Genomic DNA, 26,964 nt, shown 5'->3' on the forward strand with positions numbered 1-26,964 from the left:
CTGATACGACAGCACACTGACGAAGTACAGGAATGTGTTTAAGAAACAAGCTTGGCCCGGTTGCAGCTGTAGCACCATTGCATGGCATGAGGGCAATTTTTCATGGTCAGACTTAGATCTGAGACCCAAGAAGCACCATGGCTATAGGGACCACACTCACCTCCATTGGATGTCAAACAGCTACAGTACATCAGGCTAGGGTTACAAATGCCAACCATTACCATGACAGTATATGACATGGGAGTGGTGCTGCAGGTGACTGGGTATGCGGGTTGCAGGGGGACCGGTGTTGCTGAACCGGTAACCTCCTCTGAACTGGTTCCACGAACAGGAAAAGCGTTCAGTAAAAGACATCAGTAAATAAATCAGTAAAATATCCACCATGCAAAACAAGGAAGAATCCTTCCAGTAGTAAATCACCTCTGGTCATGTGCTACCAATATATGACATTTCAGTATGACAGTTTTGCTGCAGTAGTATTTATGGTGTATATTTACGCTGGTAATCTCCTGCACTGAGGCCCCCAGTACACCTCTTTGACAGGGTATAAGTCAGAGTGTATAAATTTACATAGAAAGGGAAAAAGAAAGGAAGCCATCTAAGTCAAGCTTTCACCCTCGGAAATCATGACAGGATGAATTACCTGCTAGGTGACCTACAGCTGTAACATTACCACATATTTCTAGGGTGACCAGATAATCTATGTCAGAGAAGAGACACTGAGCTACTTTAAGTTTTACAAGCTACTTTAAAACCAAAAGGATCCTGTGCTCGGCTAAATCGTTTGTTTCCTTGATTGAAACACTCATCCAGCTGTTTCACAATAATATTAGTGGCACGTGTATGATTATGGGAGACTGACCAATCAGCACAAACTCAGTGCTTAAGTGAAATCCAGGTCATTTTAATTGACATGTTAGTTTACAAATCCTGTCCTAGGTGAAGGTGTCCTCCCTGACATGGATTATCTGGTCTCCCAACCTTTTTCTCCTGATGCTATGTGGGCATCAGTACTGAGAAAGAACTGAAACCATGGATACTGATCTACTCATCATAAAATTGTTTGTGGTGCTCCATTCAGAAAGCATAGAAGCGCACCTTCTTTCATGTTTAACTGGTTTCCAGACATTAAGACGTCACAGCGGCAGGTTTCACAAAGGCACTCCAACCTGGAATTACGTTATTCCGAACTCGAGGGATGAGATATTCAAACTTCCAATCGGGACTGGAACTTCCTAAGACAAAGCCTAGACATACATAGGAAACAAGCCTGAAAATAATTATTCCAAGGAAAATTTTGGATTCTTAAAAACAAAAAAAAAATCGCAAAAGGGGATCCCTAATGCCTCCGTGTCCTAATGAAGTTCAGCAGGACATTTGTACCCGTGCAAAGAACTTGCATTCAGCCTCATCTGGCAGTGCTTTCCAAGGGCGTTCTCCTCATTTGTCATCACTGCATAAGCGTGATGCTCTCGGGGATGCGACCTCAAATCAAAGCCCTCCTCCGGAAACCATTTGTTCAACACATCCCAAGGCCATTAGAAAGGCAGGCGGAATGGTGAAACAAAAGGCTCGCAAGGAGCTCTGTAGGCCGACTAACCAAGAGCCGTCTTTGCTACATAATGACAGAGAAACTCTACAATGTGTGCGTCAGCTTCGGTCAGGAAGACATGAGCTCTCCTGAAATTAGACTTGGATTTTGGTTCATTTTCAAATTAATCTGATAAGCTGAGAGGATTTTATCTTCCAGAAGGCAAGACAACATCTGGGATCCTCTAGACCAGGGGTGTCAAACTCCAGTCCTGGGGGGCCGGAGCCCTGTGTAGCTTAGTTCTTTCCCTGTTCCACCACAAATGATTCAGCTCAAGAGCTGTGTGGTAATTAGCACGAGGAGGCGCAAGGAGTTGAATCAGGTGTGTTAAATGAGGGGAAACCAGAAACTGTGCAGGGCTCCGGAGTTTTACACCCCTGCCCTAGACCAAGACAGAATCTGTAGTCTTGGAAAGAGGGGTCAGGTTAAACTAGGTTGGCAGGTTGCCACGGTAACCCTCGCCAGGAAATATTATATGAAAAGTGGTGAGATGCAAAAGTGCCAACTGACATATAATGGACATATACACAGAGCGTGACTTGGGACAGGAATCACACCTGTGACATGCTGGTCACTCTTTTTTGTGAATACACCTTTAGCCAAATTTCAGTGGCCAATGTCAGTCGTAAAAAGGTTGTCAGACTCTTCATGAGGACATTATGGGACCAAGACGCCACTGATGATACAAGACTAGGCGACCATGATGGTTTCTTGAAATAACACATATGCAAGGAGTTTGAAGCTCATTCTTATTGTCTGGAAGTGGTCTATGTGAGTCAGGAGTGGATAAAATAGGATGAGCGCTGGTGCTTGAAGTGATTCTGACCAGAGAGCGCTCTTTAGGACAGAATAAACACTGAGCGTATCTGGTTAAACTGTGTAGAAGCACCGACGGGGAAAGCCAGCTGAAGCCTGTTGGGGGTGGAGGGGCTCCCCAGGACTGACACCCTGCCTTGGCACTATGGATGACAGCGGGTGCCAGTACAGGTTCTGGCTGTTGCAGGAAAGAGGAGACCATCTTTCTGGGTCTTCCTACCTGAACCTGGAAGAACAAGAAACATCATGAAATCCAGAGCTTGATTTTTTTTGGAGAATCAGAGGACTGATGTACTAGTACAAGACAAAAAGGGGCCATATACTGTAGCTCCCTGACTACTGAACACCTACAGCTTTGGCTGTTGCCATAGAAAAGTCAGGGACACTAGCAGTCTTCAGTTTCTGCTATTTCCTGTTCCTTCCTGCTTTCTCGCTTCTCCTGTTCATCAAACAGCGAAACATTCCTCTAATGATTACCACACTTCCGAAAAGGGGGAGGCAAACACAAGTATCGTCATGGCAACGTGCCCTCACTGTGTCCCTACTTCAGACAAGGGAGGGAAAGCTGATGAAGCGCGTGTTTGTTGTCGGGTCAGTTTTGCCATGCAGGAGTTAATGTGTAAATCCAGTCTAATTGTGTAGATCTAGAACTACGACTAGAGGAGCAACAGCTAAGGAAACCCCATCAGTATGTATGTCTTGTTGTGTTTGCTGTAGGTTGAAACTCATTCTCTTCTCACCTGTGGAGTCATCCTGGACCGGCTTCGGGAGGGCAGGGGGCAAAGACCAGCCCATGAACTTACTCCATGACATTTGGGAGTGAATCCTTTTATTTACAATTCACTCTGAAGGAGGCCCAAGTAAATATCACAATGACATGTAATGACATTCTGACAGCGCAACAGTAGACTGTAAATATTTATATTTATGTCTTAATACTGTAAAACAAAGACAAAGATTAATATCATTAACAAATATGGAAAATCCATAAAAATCCACAGCCCAAAACATACATACACCAGTACAAAATTTTAACTCAAGTCAATTAAATACTGTATTACTTATTTGATGATTCATATTAAGAAATAAAACTTAATACTTGTGCAAGCTACAGTAAACACTGTGGTATAAAACTGCTTTAATACATCATACCGTTAACGTTCAAACCTGATTTATACATCCTTCAGCTCAATGGCTTTGCAAAATGAACCCAAACCTGAATCCTCACCCTGTATCACCACGGTAAACAGCCTGAATGGGCTGCAGCCACAGCTCAGGTACTCCAGGACAAAAAAACCTCATTTGCATTGTCCGCCATACCTCCTAACTGTCTTTAATCCATCAGCATGACAGGAAAACTGTTTGCAAAGTTAACCTGCACATTTTATACTACAATGAAACAGACCAGCTCCCACATTCTGGCCTTCCGTGTTGCAGGGACATTTATTTGCACTACGAACTTCACTCAGATGTCAGTCCTACTGCTAAAATGGCACACGGCATGCTGACAGAGAGCACAAAGCATGACATAAGAGCACGGGAATGGAAGCCTGGAGCCACATTCCTGACTGTCACCCTTAACCAAAAGAAGTTAATTTAAAGGCACAACGACACCTTTCAGGTTACCGCCAAATCACTTAGCAGCTCTCAAGTCAAATTTGTACAGTCGCAAACATATCATTACAATCCCCCCACGGTTCCATGGTGCCATGTTCGTCTGTGTTTGTTTGTATGTTAAGACTGCGTAAACGTGCAATTCACACTAGCCGTGAGCGCCCCCCGCCCCTGCCCCACCACAGCTGTAAAACCTGAGATATCTGCTAGCACCGTTTCACCACAAGTAGCATCCCCCTGTTATGAGCCTGCTGATGGTGGTGAGGCTCAGTTGACTCCCAAGCCTGATAGTGTTTTGACTGTCTGTATTTAAACAGAAACGACTGGATGTGACACAGCCCTATGCTCCCTGCCTTGCGGAATGGCTGTATCAAATGTCATATCTAAAGTTAATGATCCGAAACAGAACCTTCCCAATCCCATAAGCCCTTGACTTATATATTATGGCCAACAGACACTGATAACGGGAAATAAAAAAGAAAACATTACAACAAATGAATTGCAATAAAACTACAGTGTTAGCACTGCTTTAGGGCTGACAATAGTTCTCTGGGTGTGCCTGGGTAAGCAGTCTATTGGACTTGTTGCACAATAAAACATCTTGAATCTTGAATTAAGCAGTTAAATGTAGTAGGAGTAACAGAGAAACCACCTACTGTACAAGCTATAATGAAAAAGGCCATTTACCTAAATCACTTTTACTCCATACATACATACATACATCCATACATTAAAAAAAATGTATTAACAGAAAATCCCCCAGCCTAGGTAATGGAGGGGGGGAGGGGGGAGTAATTTGACACTGGCTGAACATGCTACACATTAGTGGATATCTTGTACTTGGGTGACATATTGCTGTGGAACCAGACGAAGCTGAAGATCACGCCCATGGTCTTGGGGATGTTCTCGTCGTAGGCGAATCTGATGGCTTCATGTAAGGGCACCTTCACCACCTCGACGAGCTCCCCCTCCGACGCCTGCCTGCTGCCCTCGGCCACGCCCACACAGTTCTCATCTGACACCTCTGCGTAGAACATGGTCTGCTTGGCGCCGGTGACTCCCACGCCCAACCTACCAAAAAAAGGGGGGCGAAAAATTCATTGGTTCATTGGTTCACCGATGGGTCTCTTCCAGCCCTTCGCCCTGCTTTATGATCCTCATGCACAGCTGTGATAAAACAGCCAATGGTGAGAAGGTTCCATCTAATGACCACTTGATGGAAGACCCCCTTGCTCTAGGCAATGACCAAGCTTCAATGTTCCTTGTCACCAGAAGCCTGCCCGGTCCAGTTTGCTTTATAGTCCCAGAAGGAAGACAGTAGCATGATTTTCCCAGTCAAAGCTGCAGCTGGTCCACCTCCAGTCAGCCAGGGGTACTTGTCTGGAGGATCTGATATCCCTCATCCAGGCTGACGACCTTTTCCTGAGCGCCACAGCCGCTGTTTTGATTCGGTTGTCTTGCACCTGAAGTGCTGAGGGTCTAAAAAGCCCACAGCCCTTCTATCCCCCCCCCCCCCCCCCCCAAGAGGAAGAGCAAGCGTCACGCCATGCACTGCAGTCACTGGATCACTTAGGTGTTGTGTCACCCAAGGCATCTCCATGAGATCTCAACAGGATGGCCCAAGCACTTGGGAAAGGGTAGCAGCTACTGCGAGATAAAAAGTGGCCCTTTCTTAGGGAGATTCCCCACTTGTTTAACCTCATTCTGGGGGAACTCATCATTTGAAGGACTGAGAAACGTGCTGGAGAAAAAGCTCCCAAACACTGCCTGACACCCAGTGCAGCCAAAGAAACGTAAAAAAGGGAACAACCCATACATATGCCATTGGATATCTGATGCCTCGTATGGAGTTTGGCACAAACTGGGATTCAGCATTCAAAGGGAATTAAAACTCTGCTTAGTGCGAAGAGTGTCTGGTTCCTCAGAGGGGAGATACTGTGTAGCATTGCCCATAGGAGTCCTGCTGGAACATCCTGTGCGTGTCGCTTCCATTTAACTTTGATTAATGAGATGCTTAAATCCTAAAAAGGACCCATAAAAGAAAATGGGGCTTTCAATGCTACAGGACAAAAGACATTCCAGCTCAAGCCCAGGCACATTCCAAACAACCACTTTTAGTCAAACATTCCCCCTCACACACACCACCAAACATCAGTTTCATTTCTATTTTCCTCTTATTTGCTTCAATTTTAAGAAATCCAATCTGTGTTGACAGGCAGGAACCAGGACGGCCCTGGCTCGGGGCCTGAGGTATGTGCTATGCGATTGGTTTGGCCTGTGCCTGCCTGTAGGGGAGGGATGGGTTCATCCCTCATGGGGCTTATCTCAGGCACTGGCTCATGGCGGAATGGGGGCTGCCATGACACCCAAAGACTGGGGGTAAGAGGGGGACAGAGACAGACCCAAGCATGTTGCCAAATTGAAATAGTTGTTCGGTTTCTTCATGAGGGAGCTTGGGCCAAACCATGTGGGAGAACCTGACTAGCTACCCCCCCCCCCCCCCATGGGCCAGGGAAGAGCTTTGTTTACTGGACTGTCTTCAGAAAGGTGGCGAGATGGAACCGGTGAGGGACCGAGGCCGTTATGGATGTCTGTGGAGCAGACAGCAGCAGCGTTCACTTACAGGATCACAGTTAGCTTTACCAGCCATCAGTGTCCCGACTGCATCTCCTCACGATGAAAGCACTGGGCCTTCTCACCTCCAGCGAGCATTGAAAGGGTTCCAGGCATCATGTGTTAAAGACACGGCATGCAAAAACACATGCCCAGACGCTTGTGCATCATTTGCAACACAACTCTTCCTCAAAACCAGGACTGAGTCAATCCTAAAAATATCACAAAAGGCAAGAAATGATTCAGACATGATGACAACATGTATTATGGGCATCTGTGACTAAAGACTGGAGTTTCCTTGCAGAAGGAATTAAGTTTCTTGCACATCTACAGTGTGAGAATGACCAAATGTGGTTTTCCACATTTTTATGAATGAGATCATTTCTTTAGGGCTAGATGTGTATACGGAGATACACGGGGTCACTCATGTTAAGCCATCATTAGGGACACACACATGTGTTTATGTACAGTATGCAGATGTGGCCCACAGTTCACACCACACCACCAGCTGCAATTCCCATACACTTTGGAGAGGTGTGGCTGTGAAAACCTATGCTGGGAATCCACAGTGGCATCAGAAGCAGGTGCAGTTGCAGGCAGGTGTGTGGGCTCATTAGATACCTTTACAACATCAGCCTTCTGTCCCGTAGCTGATAGCAGCACAATGGACCATTGACAATCCCCAGGTGGTACCTGATTGCGGCTATATAAACCGATGTGTAAATCACTGCAATAATGGAGCCATATCCAGTCAATACATGGGCCAGTGGACACAGGTAGGCTGATAACTGCTACCTACATGAAAGCTTTTTGTCTTTCCAGTAGCTTAAAAAAGGAGAAAGTCCATGTGGTGTTCTGAACGAACGGCATGTGGGCAGTGGCAGCGAGATAAGGCCTGCGTCTGATGTCCCGAAGGGGATATACCTGTAGGAGGTGATCCTCCGCAGCTTGGTGACAGGAACGTCATAGCCGCACTCTTCTAGAACCTCCTGACGGGCGATCTCCTCCAGGGAAAGGTCAGGCTTATCCACTGGCCGGGCACACAACTCGTAGGTCACGCCCACTGAGGCTGGTGGGATGTCCTGGATGTGTCCCGAATCCAGCTCTGCATTATCTGTCTCTGTCTCAGCTGACTCCACCCCCGGCTCTCCGCCCTTCGAAGCATCCTTCCCCGCCTCTTCGCTGACCTTCTCCTTGACCTTCTCTGGCTGGCTCTTCTCCCACTCACACATGTACACCGCTGCTGGGGAAGAAGGTTTATGTGTGAAAACACGTACATATATCCCTACATCTGTGTGCAACCCCTCTGTGTCTTTCATACTCATGCAAAATCCTTACACACACACACACACACACACACACACACACACAAAGAAGTAAAGCATGCTCATCAACAGATGGGCCCTAAGGAAAAGAAAGTCCCCTAAAGTACATTGTTTGAATACTATTCTTTAAGTGTTTACTGCTGTATACTGTGCTGTTCTGAATGCAACGTCTTCCTTCCATTATTAAATAGGGTGGTGCCCATGTCCTGCAACGCCCACTGAAATAAATAAAAGGGCCTTTTTCTCTGCTGCAAACACTGAGCACGGAGAAGATTTATAAAAGGATTTCTGGAATAGGGACTCGCTAAAATCATGACTAATATCTGCTTTGTTTTCAAAATACCTCTGGCAAGGCGTTAGGGGTGTTTTATCGGGGTGATGCCTGAGACATTTCCAACGGGCACGGCGTTACGTGGGCCGCGGTCGGCTCTCGTCCGCGCCGCCCGGCGCGTCGTCCCGGCGAGCCCGACCTGACAGGGAGCAAGCGGCTGGGGCAGCAGCGTTTAAAGGCGCCCCCCAGGCACACGCCCAGGTGCAGAAACACAGACACGCCGACCTCCGCTGGCTTCCTACCCAGACTGAGTGGCTGGAGAACTTTGCTGCCCGGGGGGGTATTCTGTGCGGAGTGCTAGGGAGGGCGGGCTTGGAGCAAGAGCGGCGGATTACGCTGAGTATTCTGCGGTTTTATGACTGCAGTCCCCAGTTGCACAAATAAATAAAATAAAACAAAGGAATTGGGACTGGATAGACTGCAGGCGATCCTGTCAGATATAGCGTGGGGGTTGGGCAGGGAACTCAGAGTGGGGGGGGTAGGCGGCGTAGGTAATGAAGACATTTCGTCACACACAGGATAGAGCTCTCCTGTGGGATGGGGGGGGGGGGGGCAGTACAATCTCATCACTAATGCCTTTGCGGCAGCACAGGGGGGCAGCTGAGCGGAAAATGATTTCCCAGCATTGGTGCTGCTGATGTCCACACACCTCCCGACACACGGCGGCAAGTAATGGCTGCGGGATACGGTTTTGAGACAAGGGCTGGTAACAGCAGCTACGGGAGGGATCAATAACAAGCGGCGTGACGCCACGGGATGCGGACACAAGGATCAAGCGAGGGAACGGAGGAGGAGACCGTACCTGGACGGAACTGCTTGACTAGGATGAAACAGTGACGGGTCGTGTTGAAGATCAAGACAGACACACTGTAAGGAAAGTCCAAAAACAACAAGATAAGGTTCAGAAAAACCTCAATAGTACCCCCCCGCCCTTACCCCTGAGCCACACAGCCCTGATAGACAGACACCCCCCCACCCCACATATCCATCACCAGCTCCCTTTTAAGCTTGAGAGAAACACTGAAATAATTTCACTTTTCTTTGCAGTCATGGATTAGATTGTGTGCTTGCATAAGCACTATTCACGCTAGTGTTGTGTTACTATAACACAGTTACTGTTAGGCACGCGAATCAGAAGCCTTCGACCAAGGAGGTTATGAATCATCTGTATATGTATCTGTGCGAACAGCCTCTGACCACCCCCCCCTCCTCCCCGTTCAGCGAAAAGGGGTGATTTAGGGTCGATAAAAAGAGAACAGTCAGCATCTGCAGTCCCTTCAGGCATGACTGGTCTCAGACGTGCCAGTGAGCCGGCTCAGTTTGGAGCTGCAGTCCCCTGTCAGGCCTGATTAGCTGGACTGCAAAGCACTGCTACATTAATGATGTCGAGCCGAGCCGCACGGCGCGTTGATGTCCTTCGGAAGGACTACACCGTGTAAATACACACGCACACAAAGCACCAGCGCGTACGTCAAAGGGGCTTTGATTACAGTGCCAGTGGCAGCCATGGGTCTAGAACACTGCAGTTTCCTCTGTCATTTACCACTTAAAACGTACACACAGCTTATTCTCACACCCACTTCCACGTAAACACCTCAGCACAAGTTGGGGTGGTGGGGGGGGGGGGGGTGTTAAGGGGGAGCTTTTACGCTGAAAGAAAAAAAAAAACGTCCCCCCCCTCATCTATTTGGGATGTCAGACAGTGTCAATTAAGCTGCAGGCTTTGATACAGGGGTGGTTGGACGCTCCTGCAGCAGCTGAAAATGTGAGGTTATCGCCTTAATTAATGCCTGGGCCTGCTCCATGTCGCCCCTGCGTCCTTTGAGCAACTCTTCAAGGGACTTTTGAAGTTCTTTCCCAGTACCCCCCCCCCCACCCCGCCCCTTTTAAAGGCAAGGTCAGTTTGGTGCCACGCATCTTCTAATAATAGTAGGGTGAGACATGGATGACCACAGGAATGGGGCAGCACCTTGCCCCCCCCCCCCTGCTCACCCAGGATTAACATCCCCTCCTTTGTCTCGTCTCCTTACTCGCATTCTAATCTGCCGGCTAAACCTTCCTCTGAAAAAAAAACAAAAAAAAAAAAAAAACATCTTGATCTTAGGAATCTCACAATAATAGGATTTTTGGAGGGAAAGGACAGCACACACAATGGCTTAGCGGGCGTCCTGTGCCTCTTCACATGGAGGACGCTTCCACCAAAAGGGCTCAAGTGCAGGGCTTTACCGAACAAAGACCCAGAGGGTGCAGAGCAGGACGGTGGAGGGGGGAAGGGGGTCAATCACCTTTCCCACCTCAGACCTGAAGAAGACATTATAAAACCGGCCGCACATCGATCGCACGCCCCAGCTTCCATCTCCGGAAGCCCTTCATGGATAGATACAGGTACAGGAAGTCCTGCTTCTGCGGCGCCACCGTGCGCGTCGTTAATTTGGCCGTGCGCGCGCACGGGGGAATACTCAAATAGCGGGGAACGGGATTACACGTATGGCTAAGATCTCGGCTCCGACGTGCGCGCGCACAGGGGGAATACTCAAATAGCGGGGAACGGGATTACACGTATGGCTAAGGTCTCGGCTCCAACGTGCGCGCGTGTCACCGCTGGGGCCAGGCAGCCGAGGCCTGTGTTGGGAAAACGGAAGCGGTTTAAGGTGCAGGAAGCCCAGCCCTGGATTTCCCATGGAGAAAGGGCGCTGTCCAATCATCTTTCTTAAGCAAAGAGAGGGAAAAAAGTGCATTATAAAAGCGAGGAGGGAAGCACTTTATCTACAGTGTTCGAGATTAATTTCAGTCCCTGATAATGAAATCGTGAACCTTTACTTGGATCCACGCCTTCACATACTTTTCTCCAGTATCCCTCTCAGCTCAAAAAAACAAACGCACTAGGAAGAGGAAACTTCCAGAAAGCGATCTGCCTTTCCTTGTAGGCTGCGGAGAGGCGATAAAGACGCCGACCGGACAACACCCTGGCTGCCCAAGTGGGTCAGGGTGACTCAGATCGGACGAAGGTCACAACCCCACAGGCCCGGTAGGCTTGTCACCAGAGCAGCTTCAAGAAATAAAAACCAAGGCAAAGCACAAAGCTCTCCTTACATTGCAGCCTGAACTTGAATTATGGGACTGCAGCCAATGGCAGCGTAAGTGCTTCAGAAACATCTGTCCTCCAGCCACTACTAGGTGTTCTAGCTCAGAATCTCGCTGAAGATAATTGCTCTACCATCCAGCTGACACAGGGTCCTCAGAGCTGACATCACAAACACAAGAGAAGGTCAACTGACAATGGCTTCCCCTCAAGCAAATCTCTCATGTTTGTGTCAGACCACAAAGGACAAATAGCTGGGTGCTTCTCACAAAGAACCACAGAGACATTAATGACCCAGGCAGATGCTGGTTCACAGTGGCTTTACCTTTCACTCAGGCCTGGCATGTCTCTACTCTCCTTCATTGTTGTGAGGGACTGAAGAGCATCACTACATCTCTAGTTGTCCAAAGAGTGACGAAGAGGCTTCGTCATGGGAGAGTTAAACCAAACCCCCACTGCACCCTTGTTCCTTCACTGCCTCACTCCTTATACCTATAGGGTCATTTAGATATTGTATCACTAATCTTTCCTGATGGTTTTATTAATTTACTGTGCATAACTGTCTTTATAACACACTTCTTTTTGGATGTACACACATACACTTACTGGGGAGATAACTAACGACTTTTCTCTAGCTACCTATGAACTTCAACTTCCTATCTGCTCTTGGAATGGTAGCCTGAAGAACCAAAGCCCTGAATGAGCCATTCTGGTGGTCATCAAGAGTTAGATGACCATTTGTTTGGCCTACTGTTGATTTGATTCATGGACAAATATGGGAAGGTGAAGGCGGGATGGTCACAGAGCTATGAATAAGCTTCAGTAACAAACGAGGCTTGAGTACTTTGTCTAGGATAAAAAGTTACAATTGACCTCAGTATTTCTCAGCCAGTTTTGCATGAAGTGATATGGACATTCAAGCCATTTTATGACCTCAGACCTGGTCATACCATATTACAGATGCATTCTCACCTGTCATGGGTCTGCATAAAGTCCCAAGACTTCCTGGTTCCATTCTGTGAACAGACAAAAGAGGCATCACAAAATTAGCCAATATATTACTATTTATTTATTATATATAAAACTCATCCAGAACAGAGAAGTGGACAGAGGGATTCTTTCCTGGGGCATAAAGCTGATGTTTGATTATCAGGGATTCCAAGGATTAAGGTAGTCAGATCTAGCAACTTTATTAGTACCATTTACAAGCAAACAACAGAGTTCACCCCAGATTAAGCAGCTCTTGGTTCTTAAACTGCTTATTACAGGGAGAGCATAAGAGCTTTTTTTTCCACTACTCGGGTCACAACACGTAGTTTGCTGTAGGGGAACGTACATACAGTGCAGCAAGGAACCCTGTTTGGAATGCAGGAAAATGTAGGGGGGGGGGGGATCATTGCAAAAAAAAATTTAACACCCACACACACACTTTCCTGTGCACAAGACATGTGGGGAGAGATGTATGGGTTTGTCAGACTGCAGGAAGAACAAGTAATGTGGGTGATCTGAAAGGAAAATGCTATAAATTAAATAAACACTGTGAGGAAATTGCTTTCCCCCCCCAGGTCGCCAGGCTGAGCTGTCATGTCATCCAGTCATGTGTAAAAAGCTCTCCGAATCCTAGGATGGAGACCAAGGACAACCCCATGAGGGGAAATGATGTGTGTTTCTGTGCATGTGTGTGTGGCAATAAGGCCTAATCTCACCATAAAAACAAACAAGAAAATAAACGCACGACTGTGTTCGATTTCCCCAAGTGAGTTGCTCTATGGGCGGGAGCCGCCCGTGCCCTTCGTGGCCTTGAAGCAGAGGTGCCGTCAAATCCGTTTGCAAGCCTGACGGTGGTTACCCGCACGCACGCCGCACGCACGCCGCACGCACGCCGCCCGTTCCACGACAAACCTCCAATCTGGGCAGAAGCTGAAATTCGACACAAGCAGAGCCCACATGCCACACGCCACATCTGCTCCTCGGAAAGACACCTTCAGCGAAAACAAGGGTGACTCCTCGTCCTCTCCAGCATCCGTGGATTTCGCTAACAGCAGGGAACATATCTTCATGTTAATGGACTCCTTCTAGTCAAACCCCGTCTCTTATGAAAAACCAGCACATCTCAAGTGACAGCCATTAAACATGCAGAAAAAAATGGTAGGTCAGGCCAGAACTAATGACTGAAATGACTCACCGAGAAATGACAGATTTCAGCTCTCATTACAGCTAGCACATTGAGATAAAAATGGTTATTTATGTCATCTTTATTACTGAGCAGTATTTCTTATCTAAGAGCTCCTAGCGCAATGATGGTGGGCAGGACAAACATCATGAATATACATTAGTTTTTACCAGAGGTGCTATAAAGCTTGACAAATAATGACAAGATCTGCCAAAAATGTGTAGCATAACAAAGGAGTTACCAACAGCTAAATGAAAACGGAAAAATCATGGATAATTAGCCAGCTATTGAAGATAATCATTTGGGTTTTTTTTCTTATTAGCAATGACACAAAATGCAGATTTAATGTAGACACGTGTTGATATAAAAATATACAGCTAACCAACCAGTACTGCTCACTCCTGAATAGTAATGAGTTATCACATTTTCCAGAATGACCTAATAAGCAACACGATTCCATTTAGCTTTAGTTACACATAATTGTATCAAGCTAATTTTGGACTGCATGAAATTGTGCCTGTTTCTAACCAAATCATTGCCTAAAATATGCTCCTGAGAAGCTCCGCACTGCTGAGCAAATCTCTGGCAGGGGCCCTGGATCAATTGGCTCATTGTTGCAGACAGAAACAGGGTTTTATATACAGTGTTATATTAGAACTCCTGGCACAAGGCAAAACCGAAATAAATGTTTCATACACCAAGCTGCATGGAGGAGAAAAGGAGAAAGGAAGAGGAGAGGGAGGTGTCACAAGCGGGCGGCTCTTCATACCAGTCCTTGTTAATCTCTTTGACCTTTCCAGCACTGGCTCCAATTCACTTTCTTTATGCAGAACCCAACATTGGGATATACTTACCTCATTCACCTGTCAATCAAGCAATAAGCCACAAGCAGCATACCAGATCTATAGTGACAATCAGGGCAGTGTTTCCCAACCCGGTCCTCAAGGACCCCAAGACAGTCCACGTTTTTGCTCCTACCGGGACTGTCTAGGGGGTACCTGAGGGTTGGGAAACACTGAATCGGGGTAATACCGAGAGCAATGGACAAGCCCTTCAATAAGATCCAATATTATGAAAGGCACCACAAAATTAATAATAAAACAATTACAATGTGCTTTCGAACACACAATTTTGATTGGTCCGTCTTCTCTGCAGCTGGGTTTACTGGTCCTTTCATAATTCATATGACTGGCTAGTGCTCCAGTCTTACGGGATTTTTGCAGGAGTGCAGCTACCATACAAGCGTGAGTCATCGAAGGTGTGACACAGATCGCCCCAGCCATCATCCCACAGCTTTCCTGCAGGTCCCAGTAAGCATCTCTGTCCTGCCCAGAAACTACACGCCATCTTCCATCAGCCAAACAGAGAAGCAGGTGTTTCAACTAGTAAGAAGCTTCATCACTGCTGTTTTAATTCAAATAAGATGTATACATACAGCTGAAAGCTAATACCTCAAGCTGTATAACCCCTCATCCCAATCAGAAGTTAGACTGACCGGTCCTCTGTTGATGAACATACGCTACCTCCCCTAGGGTTACACTGAAAAGAGACAAAGGCATTTACTAGGGCTGGGCAATTAATTGAATTTTAATACCAATTACATTTTTGGCTTCCAGTGATTATCAAAAGAAAATAATCAACAGAAAACAATTATTGTGGCACATTTCATTTAGCAATTTCTCATGTTATAAATCCAGCCCATTTTTATTTGTTTCTCAGTTGAATTATATTTAAAGTTCAGGGAAATCCACTTGATCATGATCTTCCATGATCTTTCCAAAGTCAATGATTAATTCTGTTAATCGTGATGTCAATGCTGATCAAAATAATTGTGATTATGATTTTTTTTTTTTTGCCGTAATCGAGCAGCCCCAATAACAACCCACCCACAATCACCATGTTTCAGCCAATCATCTGTGAAGCAGCCCTAAGCCACACCCACTGAGCATCTTCTGTGCCCTTGGGCTGTCAGCAGCATTTGGAAGTCAGGCAATCGACAGGGAGGGGTAGCATTTTATTCAATACATGCGTCACAGCATTTCTATGGAAAGTCAGGGCCTCTCTTGCCTTGTCCTGTGCTGGTTCTCATTCCGACGAAGGTCTGGTTCTACTATAAGGTAGTACAGATTCTACAGTTTGTTATAGGATCTTCCTCAGCTTCGCTAGAAAAGTCGCTTAGAAAGATCACAGTCTGGGTTAATTTCGTTTCTTGCTGAAATCCTCTTTTATCTGAAGGCACTCTGGAGCGAAGCTCTTCGCAGGAAACGGCATTAAAACAGCTGCCAAAAACAACGGAGCCTCGTGATGAATATTTCAAAAGATCTCAAGTGATGATAGAGCACACAAAGCACGTTTTGATCATGTCCCGCTCGTCCGTCTTCCCGTCCCGCCCAGGACCGTTCCTCTCTCCTCCGACACACGACTGGTGCAGAGTCATGCCCGCCTCTTCCCCCCAACCCTGAGGACAGGGCGGGCGGGAGGAGGGGGGTTGGGGTGGTGGGATACCACAGTAGGCAGACAATACGCTCTTTCAGATGAGGCTGACTGCAGCGAGACGTGCCAAAGACACATGCCACTCTATGGCCGACATCACGGGGGAAACCCCACCCAAAGAAGACATCGAGGCACTGAAGTCCACAGAGGTAGGGTGACTGTCAGTTACGGCCATCGTTTGTCACCAGGTGCCATTCCAATACTCGCTGTGCCACTGAAGGCATCCCTCATCCCCACAGACCCACAGGTGTGTTACAGTTGGTCTCAGAGACAACAGCAACAAGGGGAGAATCACAGCGCGTCTACAGTACCACCCTCACAGGATGCAGCCCACTCCCCTGGCAGCCTGGGACGGCCTCCATGTGGGCATTGTTCAGAACACTCACATTTAGGAAGGATGCAGATCCAGAACTGGCATAGCGGGTGACAACCACCAACTCACCACCAAAACACTGCAGATTCAAATTACAGAGAAAACGCCGCCATACCCTTAGGTGAGGATTTAACCTGAATATTTTCAGTGAGTATCTGTCTGTACATGTGGGCAATAGTAGGTCATCAGCTCTGCACAGTCACTTTCTCCGGGAAGAACACCTACCTCCATGTGGCGCAGCCCATCATAGGTGTGCAAGGAGCAGAGAGGTAGACTTTCAGGGGGTGGGGAGGTTCTGAGAAACGGGTCTTCCCCCTCTCCTCCGCAAGGGCCGCAGACATGCATTGTTTCATGCGAGTTCACTGACAGTGCACGCTCTCCCGCTGGTGGACGCATGCAGATTAAACCACTTCCTTCTGGGGTCACGTAATTATGAACACCAACCAGAAATGGAGCAGGAAGTGCCCACAACCTAACACCCACCCCCACCCCCCAGCGCTCTCCCATCCTTTTCCCCGATTTCTTGCTCAGATTTCCCATTTTCCGGAAAAAAGGCTTGCGCAGGCCACGGTGGCAGTGCTGAGCACATTTTCCGGAACGAGAGGCAGATTCAGACACGACGGCCGGGCTTGCCGAGGGCAGAGGGACCGAACCGCACGAGAATCAGGCAGCAACAAGTACAAGCAAGCGCAGATCCCTGCAAAATATTTCCCTGTGTTTAAGTTCATGAGCTGACGGCACTTTCACTCTCTGGTATATAACGTGGGCTATCCACCCCCCCCCACAAACAAAATAACAGATGGGGGGACACCGTGTGTATTTCCGTGAATGCACACAGGCAGCGCCAACGGAAAATGGCTCGTAAATAACATGCCTGACATATCACACTTAATTACGGAGTATGCAGGCTGCGTGGACGCAGGGACGCTCACGTGTAATTACAGCGAGTCGGTATGCGTGTGTAGGTGGTGAGGGCACAGGATGCATGGCAACGGGTGCTGGATGCGCGGTATGTGGAAACGTGGCGGATTCAGATGACTCTCTTCATATCAAGGTGGATCTGCAATCCACTGACATGCTCATCGTCCTTATTACAAAAACATCGCACAACTATCCGCTCATCCATCAGTCTGTTCTCCCTGCCCCAAGTGCTTAAATTTTGTTACTTAACATGCAAAGAATGAACCACACTGGTTTAATTTCACACACACAAAGAGCTATCGTGATAGTAGCATAAACGCATAAGTGACCACAGTAAATTCCCACCCGCTTCTACAGGCTAATGATGAGTCTTCATACCTGCCCCCCCGCCCCCCCCCCGACCGAGCTCACAAACCTCCAGAGGTCCAGACACTGCCCCCCTCCCCAAATAAAGCAGGCACCACTACAGACTGGGACTGGGCGTAGATCACCCCAATCGGCAAGCCACTCTGCTGCCTTCATGATGTCGACATGCGGCGCCCCCTGTCGTTATAAAAGATAAAGGAACCAGAGACACAGGCAGCTATAGAGTGAATTTAATATACACCAATGTCACGAGTGGACCGCTGCATTTCCTTCAGCAACATGTACAGCATCCTCTCCGTCTCAAAATCCGCCCACAAGCTGGGAGCGAGGCTCCCGAAAGCGAAGTCGCTCCTACGCTGAGGCGCGACAAAGCGGCTACTGAAAGCGAAGCCGTCTTCAGAGAGACTATGACCCTCGGGCAGCGTTTTGGCCGATGCTGAGAAGGAACACACATTCGCTCGCTCCTGTTTCCTAACAGCGCCACATGGAGCCGGGAGCCCAGACGGACAGCTCGTCTCCGGCTCGAAAAGGGCTCCCAAGTGCACTCCTTATCATTAGGGCGATACCGTCTTTTACGCTGGGATGGTGAGTGTGATTTATGAGCCCTTTCTTGATGAAGCACTGTATGCTTCCCCCATAACATTCTGCAATCTCTCGAAGGAAACACGACACAGGACACAAATACAATGTCCAGAATGACCAACCTGCCCAGCCTGCTGGGAGGGGTGCCATGGGGGGCGGGGGGCTTTAGCTCCCCCCCCCCCAACTTTTCCCACTCATGAGATACTTTGATTCCAATAAGCTCCAGCACGTAGGACCCCATTCTTCCACAAAGGGCTATTCAACAAGAATAATGATAATCATCGTCGCCATTGTATTAAAATTAGTAACAGTGTCGCCTCAACACGACACCAAGTACACTTTTTCATGCAGGCTTCAGATGGGCACCCTTGACGAGGACCCTCCCGATTCATGCTGCGTCTCTCTTTTAGAAATGCGTCTTTCAGGATTGAAGCTGGGTGGACGCCAAGCCGATGACATGGGACTAGGGCTGGTCGAAACCAAAGAACAGTCGGCTCCTGTCGATTGTGAAATTTTGCACCGGAAAACACGCCGGCACGACTAGCAGCAATGGTTGACATACAGCCCAATTAGACATCTCAGTTTCGCCAACTAGCACCAACGCCGATTTCGCATGCTCAACCGGCCAACACGGCGCCAACGAGGACCAACCGTGTCCGACAATGCCGCACTCTCACTGACAAGCCGACGGCCTCCTACGGCCGGAAATCTACTCTCTGTGGTCCAGCTGAAAATACGAAATGTGGGGCTCGTCTGAATGCATCTTTCCAGCTGTGCATGGCACTATAGTGCAACGGTGCATGTGCCATGCTGACAGGACAAACCCGTTATTTCCACGTCAAGTGGATCTGACTCATCTGCGCAAGCGAATGATTGACCTTCACAACCACAGATTTGATCATTTCATGGGAAGCTTCTTCCTGGTCCTCACCTCTGTCGCCCATCTGACTCACTTGGCTATAACGTAAAGTGTGCCAGCAAATCCTATTTCCTGTGCCTACTGAGCGCGCTCAGCAGCCAGGGCCACCGTAGCGCTGCGAGCTGCACGTTTCCCACGCTCTCCTTGCCCGTGGGGCCCCGGCTCATCGGCGTCCTTCATCTGTTCTGCTTCACCGCGGGCCGCCGTCCGCCGCCTCGCTTGCTCCCATCCTAATCCCCTCACCACGCCACACTGACCACCGACCCACCCACCCGCTGTCTCATGCCATCCCCCCCCTCAGAAACCAACCAGTTAGCAACCGGTCCACCGGAGCTGCCGGTCACGCGTGCCAGGATGCTCAGACCAGGAGCACCCCCAGCTTCACGTGCAGTCCGGCAAACATTCGCTACATGCGCGCCAATGAACAGTCTGCAGACAGCAAACTCCGCGCACATGTTTTTATACAGCTACAGATGGAGATTAAGAAGGACGTTAATTCACGATGACATGAAACAGTGCAGGGCTGAAACCAGCCTCTCTTCTGAAGGTGTAGGGTTAAGTTATTGAGGGGAGAAAAAAAAAAATCTCCCTCTAGACAGGATTCCAGGTGAAAATAAAAGGGAATCGAAATATTCTCAGAAATGCAATGACGGGGAGAAAGATAAGAGGACCCAAGGTGCGAAGAGCAGGCAGCACAAACACTCAGATCAACAAAACAAAGCCCAGATTGGAATTCTTGGACCACAGAACTGTCCTTTGTGGAGCAGACCACCTTTTCCTCAGACTTTAATCATCAAAAGACCACTGTGACAATATTTATATTAGTTTTATTCAGCAGACACTTTTGTCCAAAGTAACATGCCATGTGTGGTAAATAGCGCATTGCAAACACCTTCCTTCCACCACAAAGTTATGTCATCAGCGGTTTAATCTTGTATTGTTCGGGCTTATCTGTCTTTCTGGTTGCTGATACAGATCTTCCCTAAATCGGTTTCGCCAGCCTGATTCTGGCGTGTGTGAATTTAACCCAGGGTTTGCTTCTCCGCTGGAGGTGGCATGAAATCACCACCCCCCACACCCACCACCACAGCTGTTTCTCACCACCCGCTCCCATTTCATAATAGGCCATTTTCTATTTAAATTACCACTGTACATCCGGAAAGTCGTAAGCTGAGCCATTTTCGGGCTAAACTGTCACATACAATGTTTCCAAACGCAGGCCATGCTGAAGTCAAACAGACGTGTATTAGTATTTCTTAACTGTACAGCCAAACAGGGAACCAAACAGGGGGGAAAAAGTCTTTACCGTTGGACCAATTGTTTGGTCTTTTGTGTGAGCAGAACAAAAAACAAAAAGAAAATGACCTTGACTCAGTTCAAGGTCAAGTACAGGAGATGAGATACTCATTGCTTGGAAGTGATTGTACCAAGGTTATAATACTAACTAATACTAGCAGTTCCAGAATTTTCTGGTGTTGCGTCAGTGTCTTATTACCTTAAAACAGATCTGCATGTTTGACTGGTATTGGATAGGTAACACGGGGAATTTTAAAACAGTTGCTCCTGAACAGGCAGAATAGGTTCAAACCAAGAATGGCCACACTTAGGAGGGGCCACGCCAACCGTGACCGGAATCTGCATGTGGCATTTGCTTTAATTACGTTGCGTCTGAAGTGGGACGTCCCCCACCAATACGACACCACACCATCTCTCACAACACCAGAAAGTCAAGAGCAAAAATAGTTTGTGACAGTTACAGTTCAGCCATATGAAAGAAAGAAAATCTTGCACTGAGGCTCAATCCAGGAAAAGAGCAGAGCCAACCACTTGGGAGACAGATTCTTTTGGGGAGGGGGGGGGGGGGTGCAGTGAAGCTGTATCTGATGGCGATATGTGGGCGGCATGGTGACTCAACACTGCAGCTCCATCGTAGCTGGACACAGAAAAAGCTACTTTAAGTCTTTAAGACCTCCAATGGCCCCTTGGGACCAAATCAGACCAAGCAGAACATGCTCTATACTGCACTGCTACTAACCATGGTTACATTTTTACTATTACAATTGAACTGCTTCAAAATAAAACACAAAACTGCAAGGATCTTAAGAGCCTCCCACCACCACCAAATATGTCCAGGCATCCTGAGGTCGCATTGATGTAACTTTTGCCTCAGCAGAAGAAACATCATAATGTTGGGCTAACACAATGCCAACGCAAGCCTTCATAAAAGAGCAAGTAAAGAAATTAAAGAAAAGAAATTACTCCACCTTCTCTGCAAATATTACCTCAGATGTAACACATGTAATATTCTGATTGATACAATTCTCACAAAATATAAGCGTTGCCATGACCGAAGGCTAAATTTACCAAAGTGCTTTCCCACTCCACACCTACTGTATGTCAGGATGTCAGGACACAAGCACCTGGAAGGCTCTCATCCCCTCACTGGCTGCCCTGGAAATCAGACCACTGACTCACTGACAAATCCTGTGGGGAAAGAGGTCTGGGCCTTGCGAGAAAATATCAGCAGCCAGCAGAAGGTGGGGGTGGCTCCGCAGGTAACAGTGTTGCCTTGCACCTCCAGCGTTGGCGATTCAAGATTCCCAAGGACATGCATATGTGCCCTACAATTAAGGGGGATTTAATGTATGGGCTTCCTCACTAAAAAAAAAAAGCTCCTAAAAAACCCCTCGGTCAACCTGAACATCACCCCTGGCACCCCCTATGCCCTCTGAATGTGCCTCTGCCTGTGATGAAACAGCATCCCATCCATGCAGTGGGTACCCAATGCTGCCTGCCATACGCTCCAGCCCCCCATCACCCAAATCAAGATAAGTGGATGGAATTAATTGAGGAGAACTCAGAATCTACTTTAAGTAGGCTAATCCTTTCCTAAATCGATACAATTAAATGCCCCCAGGTAAAATGAGAACACCCATTTCATAGACTGGGGTCACAGAAACAGCAGCGTTTGCTTCGGCACAGTTAACGAAGCGCATCCATAAGGAAACTGATTTCTTGAAAGTGCCCTTAACATATGCGGTGCAATTACGAAAACTATAAAAATTACTTCGATATCTGCCCTATGCCATATATTAGGAGCACGATAACTGAATATGGGTAACATACCACGAACTAGGCATAAAAAGGAAATCGTTATTCCCGCAATTAAGGTGGACTTCATTGGTGGGGTTTTTAGTTATTAAATTAAAAATGTTGCACGTCATATTCTTTAATCCTGTCCAACAGCAATACAATCATTTCAAGAACTGAGTGGTTTTTATTCGAAGTACAAAATGAACGAATGACTGAATGAATGAATTTATGAATCAATGAATGAGTATTTGTGCACTATTTTGAAGCTAAGTTAGCGATCGAGAAAGTTGATTTGAAACATCCTACATAAGATCTGTTAGAAGCAATGCAGAATCCCTGTACTGTGTACATGTACAGTATTACACATCCCCTTAATGCCAGACAGGTTCCCGCACCAAAGCCAATATAGAGGATCAAACCAGCAGTCCAAATACGTGAATCCACGACACAAGCACAAGAGCACGCACGACTACATCTTACTCTGAACAGTGTATTATGATGATGGTTAGATTAGCGAAGACAAATGGGGGCTGGCTTGAGATCTAAATGGGGCATCAGAGAAAAAGCGAAGACAGGGTTCGATCCCAATATCAGACAGACGACCACCTCCGACTGAGCGACATATCGACTCACCTGGCTGTAGTGCACCCTGAACGGTTTCAAGATATCTGAGCTGGTGCACGGAACTACCTGGATGTTATTAATCTGCTCCATGGCGCCCAGAGATCCCTTCAGCACTTGGTGTGTGTCACCACAAACTGCACATCTACAAGGGAGAACACTGAAAGATGCCTACGGGATCCTATAAAGGACAGAATACTGCAGTACCGCCGCTCTTTAGTTTATACGATCGAAAAAAGAGAAAAGGCTTAAATCAGTCATTACTAAATGTAATGAAAATTATTGTCGCATTTCAATCCGCCCATTATATGCAGGTTTTTTAGGCTGATTATGTTGTTATATATTTTATAACGTAATCCGTTGTTCGCGAATACGTTAGTTGGTTACAATTTCTTACATTTGAATGAGAGAGGAAAACAAATTTCGGAAAGTGGGGTGAATGCAACGCGACTTGTCCTGAAAAGGGGGTCATGGTATGTTTTGGGTGGAGCTGGAGGCGTAACGCCCTCCGGCATAAGCCTATGGCAGGTGCATGTACGAGATGTTAGCAGCGAGGAGCCAAGACAGGAATGGGAGATGGAGTTAGCAACAGAACGATTAAGTTTATGGGGTGTTAAAGGATGTAGGACTCAATAAGTATATTTTGCACCGAAAATTAAAAACAAAGACGCACGCTAGTGTTTAATTGCATAATTAGGATAATGATTCCATCCTACGTCATTACTCCAAACGTATGACGTAATGTATGGGACTTCGAAAGCAATAAAAGTTTTGTGGTATACCCAGAACTTTCCGATATTTTTAATCACTGACTCTTAACCCTGGTAAGGCATATACATTGCATGATATACAGAATTTTTGAGCATCCTAGGGAAACATGCTAGAACCTGTAGTCTAGATCGCCCACATTTCAACCTGCCACATTCATTATTAGCCTACTAAGGACAATCTGAGTCTGGTTAAGGTGGGGTTAGAATGAAATAATTCTGGTAGGGGGTCCTCTAGGAACAGGACTGAGAACCATTGGTCTAGATCAGGGTTGTCAAACTCCAGTCCTGGAGGGCTGGAGCCCTGTGTAGCTTAGCTTGTTCCCAGTTCCACCACAAATCAGGTGTGTTAAATGAAAGGAAACCCAAAAATGTGCAGGGCACCGGCCCTCCAGGACTGGAGTTTGACACCCCTGGTCTAGAGGCATGAATTAGCACTATCAAGCTAATTTATTGATCCCCATGGGGAAATTCTCTTCATACCTCTCCCAACTTCCTCTCTGTAGGTGAGAGCAATCTGGCCACAAAGAGTAGCCACCTGGTGCAGCACCCAGAACGCTGGGGATTAAGGGCCTTGCTCAAGGACCTGCAGATGTGTCAGGGGTGGGCTCGAACTAGCAACTTTCCAATCAGAGGCATAGATCCTTGTCCCACTGAACCACAATGCAGTATTTTTTAAGGGATTCTATACACATGTTTCTGTAAAGTTCATTGCATCACTTTGACGTCTTACGTCACATCTTTCAAGTGACTTGGAATTGCATGCATCTGTACATTTCACAGAAGTACAGTGGTACTTCAGAACTCGAACTAAATCCATTCAGAACTCGTGTTCGAATCCTAAAAAGTTCGAGTTCTGATCGAATTTTCCCCATAAGAAATGGAAAACCAATGAATTGGTTCCCAGCCCCAAAAAATTCCCAGCCCCAAAGCAAATTATTACTGGGAATCAGAAAGCAGGATTAAAAGAGACTGGAACTAATATATATCCCCAGAAGGTCCAGTAGACCTCCAGGGACCTCTAAATTGCCCATATTATATTATTGTGTGTGTATCTGCATGTTCCCTTCGATGGGTTGGCCTTCCATCCAAGGTGTAACACAGCCTGGTGCCCTGTGCTTCCCCTGAAAAATGCCCGGTATGCCAGATGGCCAGTCCAGCCCTGTGCTTCTTTGTTGAGGTGTAACAAAAAAACAAAAGAGAAATGAAACAGGCAGCCGCTGAGGACTCCATTACAAGGTCCATATGATCTGCTCTCCAGCACATTAGTTGGTGTCTTTCAGTGACAAACCAGCTGGCAGTTGCACCTCTTTGACTGGGCTGTAGAAATGAGGGCGATGAGAACATCAGTCATGGCGCTGCAGGAAAAAAGTGGAATGATGTTTTTTTTTCCCAAGATGCCTTGCAGTGGTATCATTACAAACCTGGTGTGGTCTTAGGTTTCCTATAATAAGTACCAGTTAGTGCTAACCTGATGTAATGTTTCTTTAATCCATATTAAGTACTTGGCGTCCAGGCTAATGAGCTCTCATTCTTGCAGGCTCCTGTTCTGTGTTTGCAGTTCCTCCTTCTGCTTTTGTTCTAGGTACTGCTGGTTTCGATCCACAGTTCATAGACTTGTAACAACCTGGCAGCTGTAACCCACTCTGTTGTGGAAGGCCTCCCGCCCTGCCTGCTGTGCCCCATCCCTCAGGAGCTGTTCCTGATGTTCCACGTTCCCATCACCCTGACAATAGCAAGAATGTGATGTGGAACAGCTCTGCAAGTAATTATGCACACTGTGGTATTTTGTGCTCTTTATCTTGTGACAGCCTGAAGAAACGTACTTTAGAAGTGAGTTCAAGAATGAAACCTAAAGGTTTAGCACCCCCAAAAATACCATGTGCACACATTATGTTAAGCTCGAATATAAGTTTTCATGAATGTGTCGGTGTCAAACACTGTCAGAAAAAAAGAATATTTATTACTGGGGGTGTACCCTCAAGGGTCTGTCAATTGTACCCTTAGCTGCAGGTACTTGTTCCCTTTATGACATAGAAATGGACTCTGAGGAACATTTTTGTACCATTGGAGGTACCTTAATGTTGTTTATACCTTGGGGATGTTCCTCAGAGACCATTTCTGTACCTTAAAAGGTACAATTACTTTCTGCTGGTGTACAATTGGCAGACCCTTGAGGATACAACAGTGGCAAGCAAAGGTACAAACTGGTACTTTTTTCTCACAGTGTAAGGTGTCCTTGTCATTCAGTGTATGTGCTGTAATGAAACTGCATTTAGATTTTATCCATCCATCAATCTTATATGTGGTTATTGGGGTTAGGTTTGCGGGCAGTGGGGGCTGGTGAGGATATTCACTTATGTGAATGGAAAAGGTGCTTTAATGCAATAAAGCAGCAATAAAAACTGGCCCTGTAATACAGCCATTATGCCCACACACACACACACACACACACACACACACACACCCTAAACACACACAACCACTGCACCCAACTGATCAGAGCTGCTCATATGGGGGGAGAAAGAGGAAGACTTCGAGGGCCAGAGGGCGTGAGCCAGAGTCTGTGTCATGGGGGGGGGGCATTTCCAGGCCATGCCCCCCCCAAATGAGCCATGGTGCACCCCCCCCCCAAACGCCACTCACCAAGGAAATCGTATTTAATTTCATTTTAAATTTACTTTTCAATAAAGGCGTTCATCCTAAAACAAATAACTCTAGTCTCTGCCAGGGACAGGGCTAAGGGTCATCTGTGTCTCCCCCCTCCTTGATTGACAGCTTTTACCATTCCCCCCTGCATGATTTGTTCTGCTGCCCGCACTGCTTTGACCGTGGATAATGGTAGCTTTGGACTGGAGAAGGGGGACATTGCTAGATTTTTTCAGGGGTCCAGATCTCTCTTTGTGCTGTCCTGGAGTTGCCAGTCACAGACAGAAAATACCCACACACACAAGAAAGTACCTACACCAAGCCTGCTTTAGAGCCATGTACCTCCTTATCCAGAGCCAAACAAGATCTTGGGAGACCAGAAGATGTACTACAAAACCAGCTCATTGGCTTAGGGAAATGTCTTCTTGCTTTCTTCTGTGTTTTGACTACTACAGATTGTAGCTCATTTTTAAATAGGATAAATTTAATATCACCAAGGTAAATTTACACTGTACACCTAACCTGCTCTGAATAGCAAGTGAAGTCCTTTGGAGTAAAACTGGCATAACCTTTCACCCAAAACATATATACAGACCACCCTTTCACCCAAAACATATATACAGACCACCCTTTCA

General features: G+C 47.0%; 1 protein-coding gene across 6 annotated transcripts; it reads right to left on the bottom strand.

The window, feature by feature from the left end:
• Nucleotides 1-3,290: 3,290 nt before the first annotated feature.
• LOC111851021 (uridine diphosphate glucose pyrophosphatase NUDT14-like) lies at nt 3,291-23,358 on the bottom strand. 6 transcript variants are annotated; one of them, XM_023825497.2, is made up of 6 exons: nt 23,311-23,358; nt 22,926-23,058; nt 12,345-12,388; nt 9,093-9,157; nt 7,559-7,874; nt 3,291-5,092 (listed from the first exon to the last, which is right to left on the bottom strand). In XM_023825497.2, the coding sequence occupies exons 2-6, from the start codon at nt 23,004-23,006 to the stop codon at nt 4,837-4,839; spliced, it is 762 nt and encodes a 253-aa protein (XP_023681265.2). In that variant the 5' UTR covers nt 23,007-23,058; nt 23,311-23,358; the 3' UTR covers nt 3,291-4,836. The 6 variants fall into 6 exon arrangements, with proteins under 6 accessions (XP_023681265.2, XP_023681263.2, XP_072555258.1 ...); XM_023825495.2 differs by having other exon boundaries at nt 7,559-7,877; XM_072699157.1 differs by lacking the exons at nt 22,926-23,058; nt 23,311-23,358 and adding an exon at nt 16,637-16,844 and having other exon boundaries at nt 7,559-7,877.
• Nucleotides 23,359-26,964: the final 3,606 nt, after the last annotated feature.

Source organism: Paramormyrops kingsleyae, chromosome 14 (genome assembly GCF_048594095.1).
Source record: "Paramormyrops kingsleyae isolate MSU_618 chromosome 14, PKINGS_0.4, whole genome shotgun sequence".
Taxonomy (NCBI): Eukaryota; Metazoa; Chordata; class Actinopteri; order Osteoglossiformes; family Mormyridae; genus Paramormyrops; species Paramormyrops kingsleyae.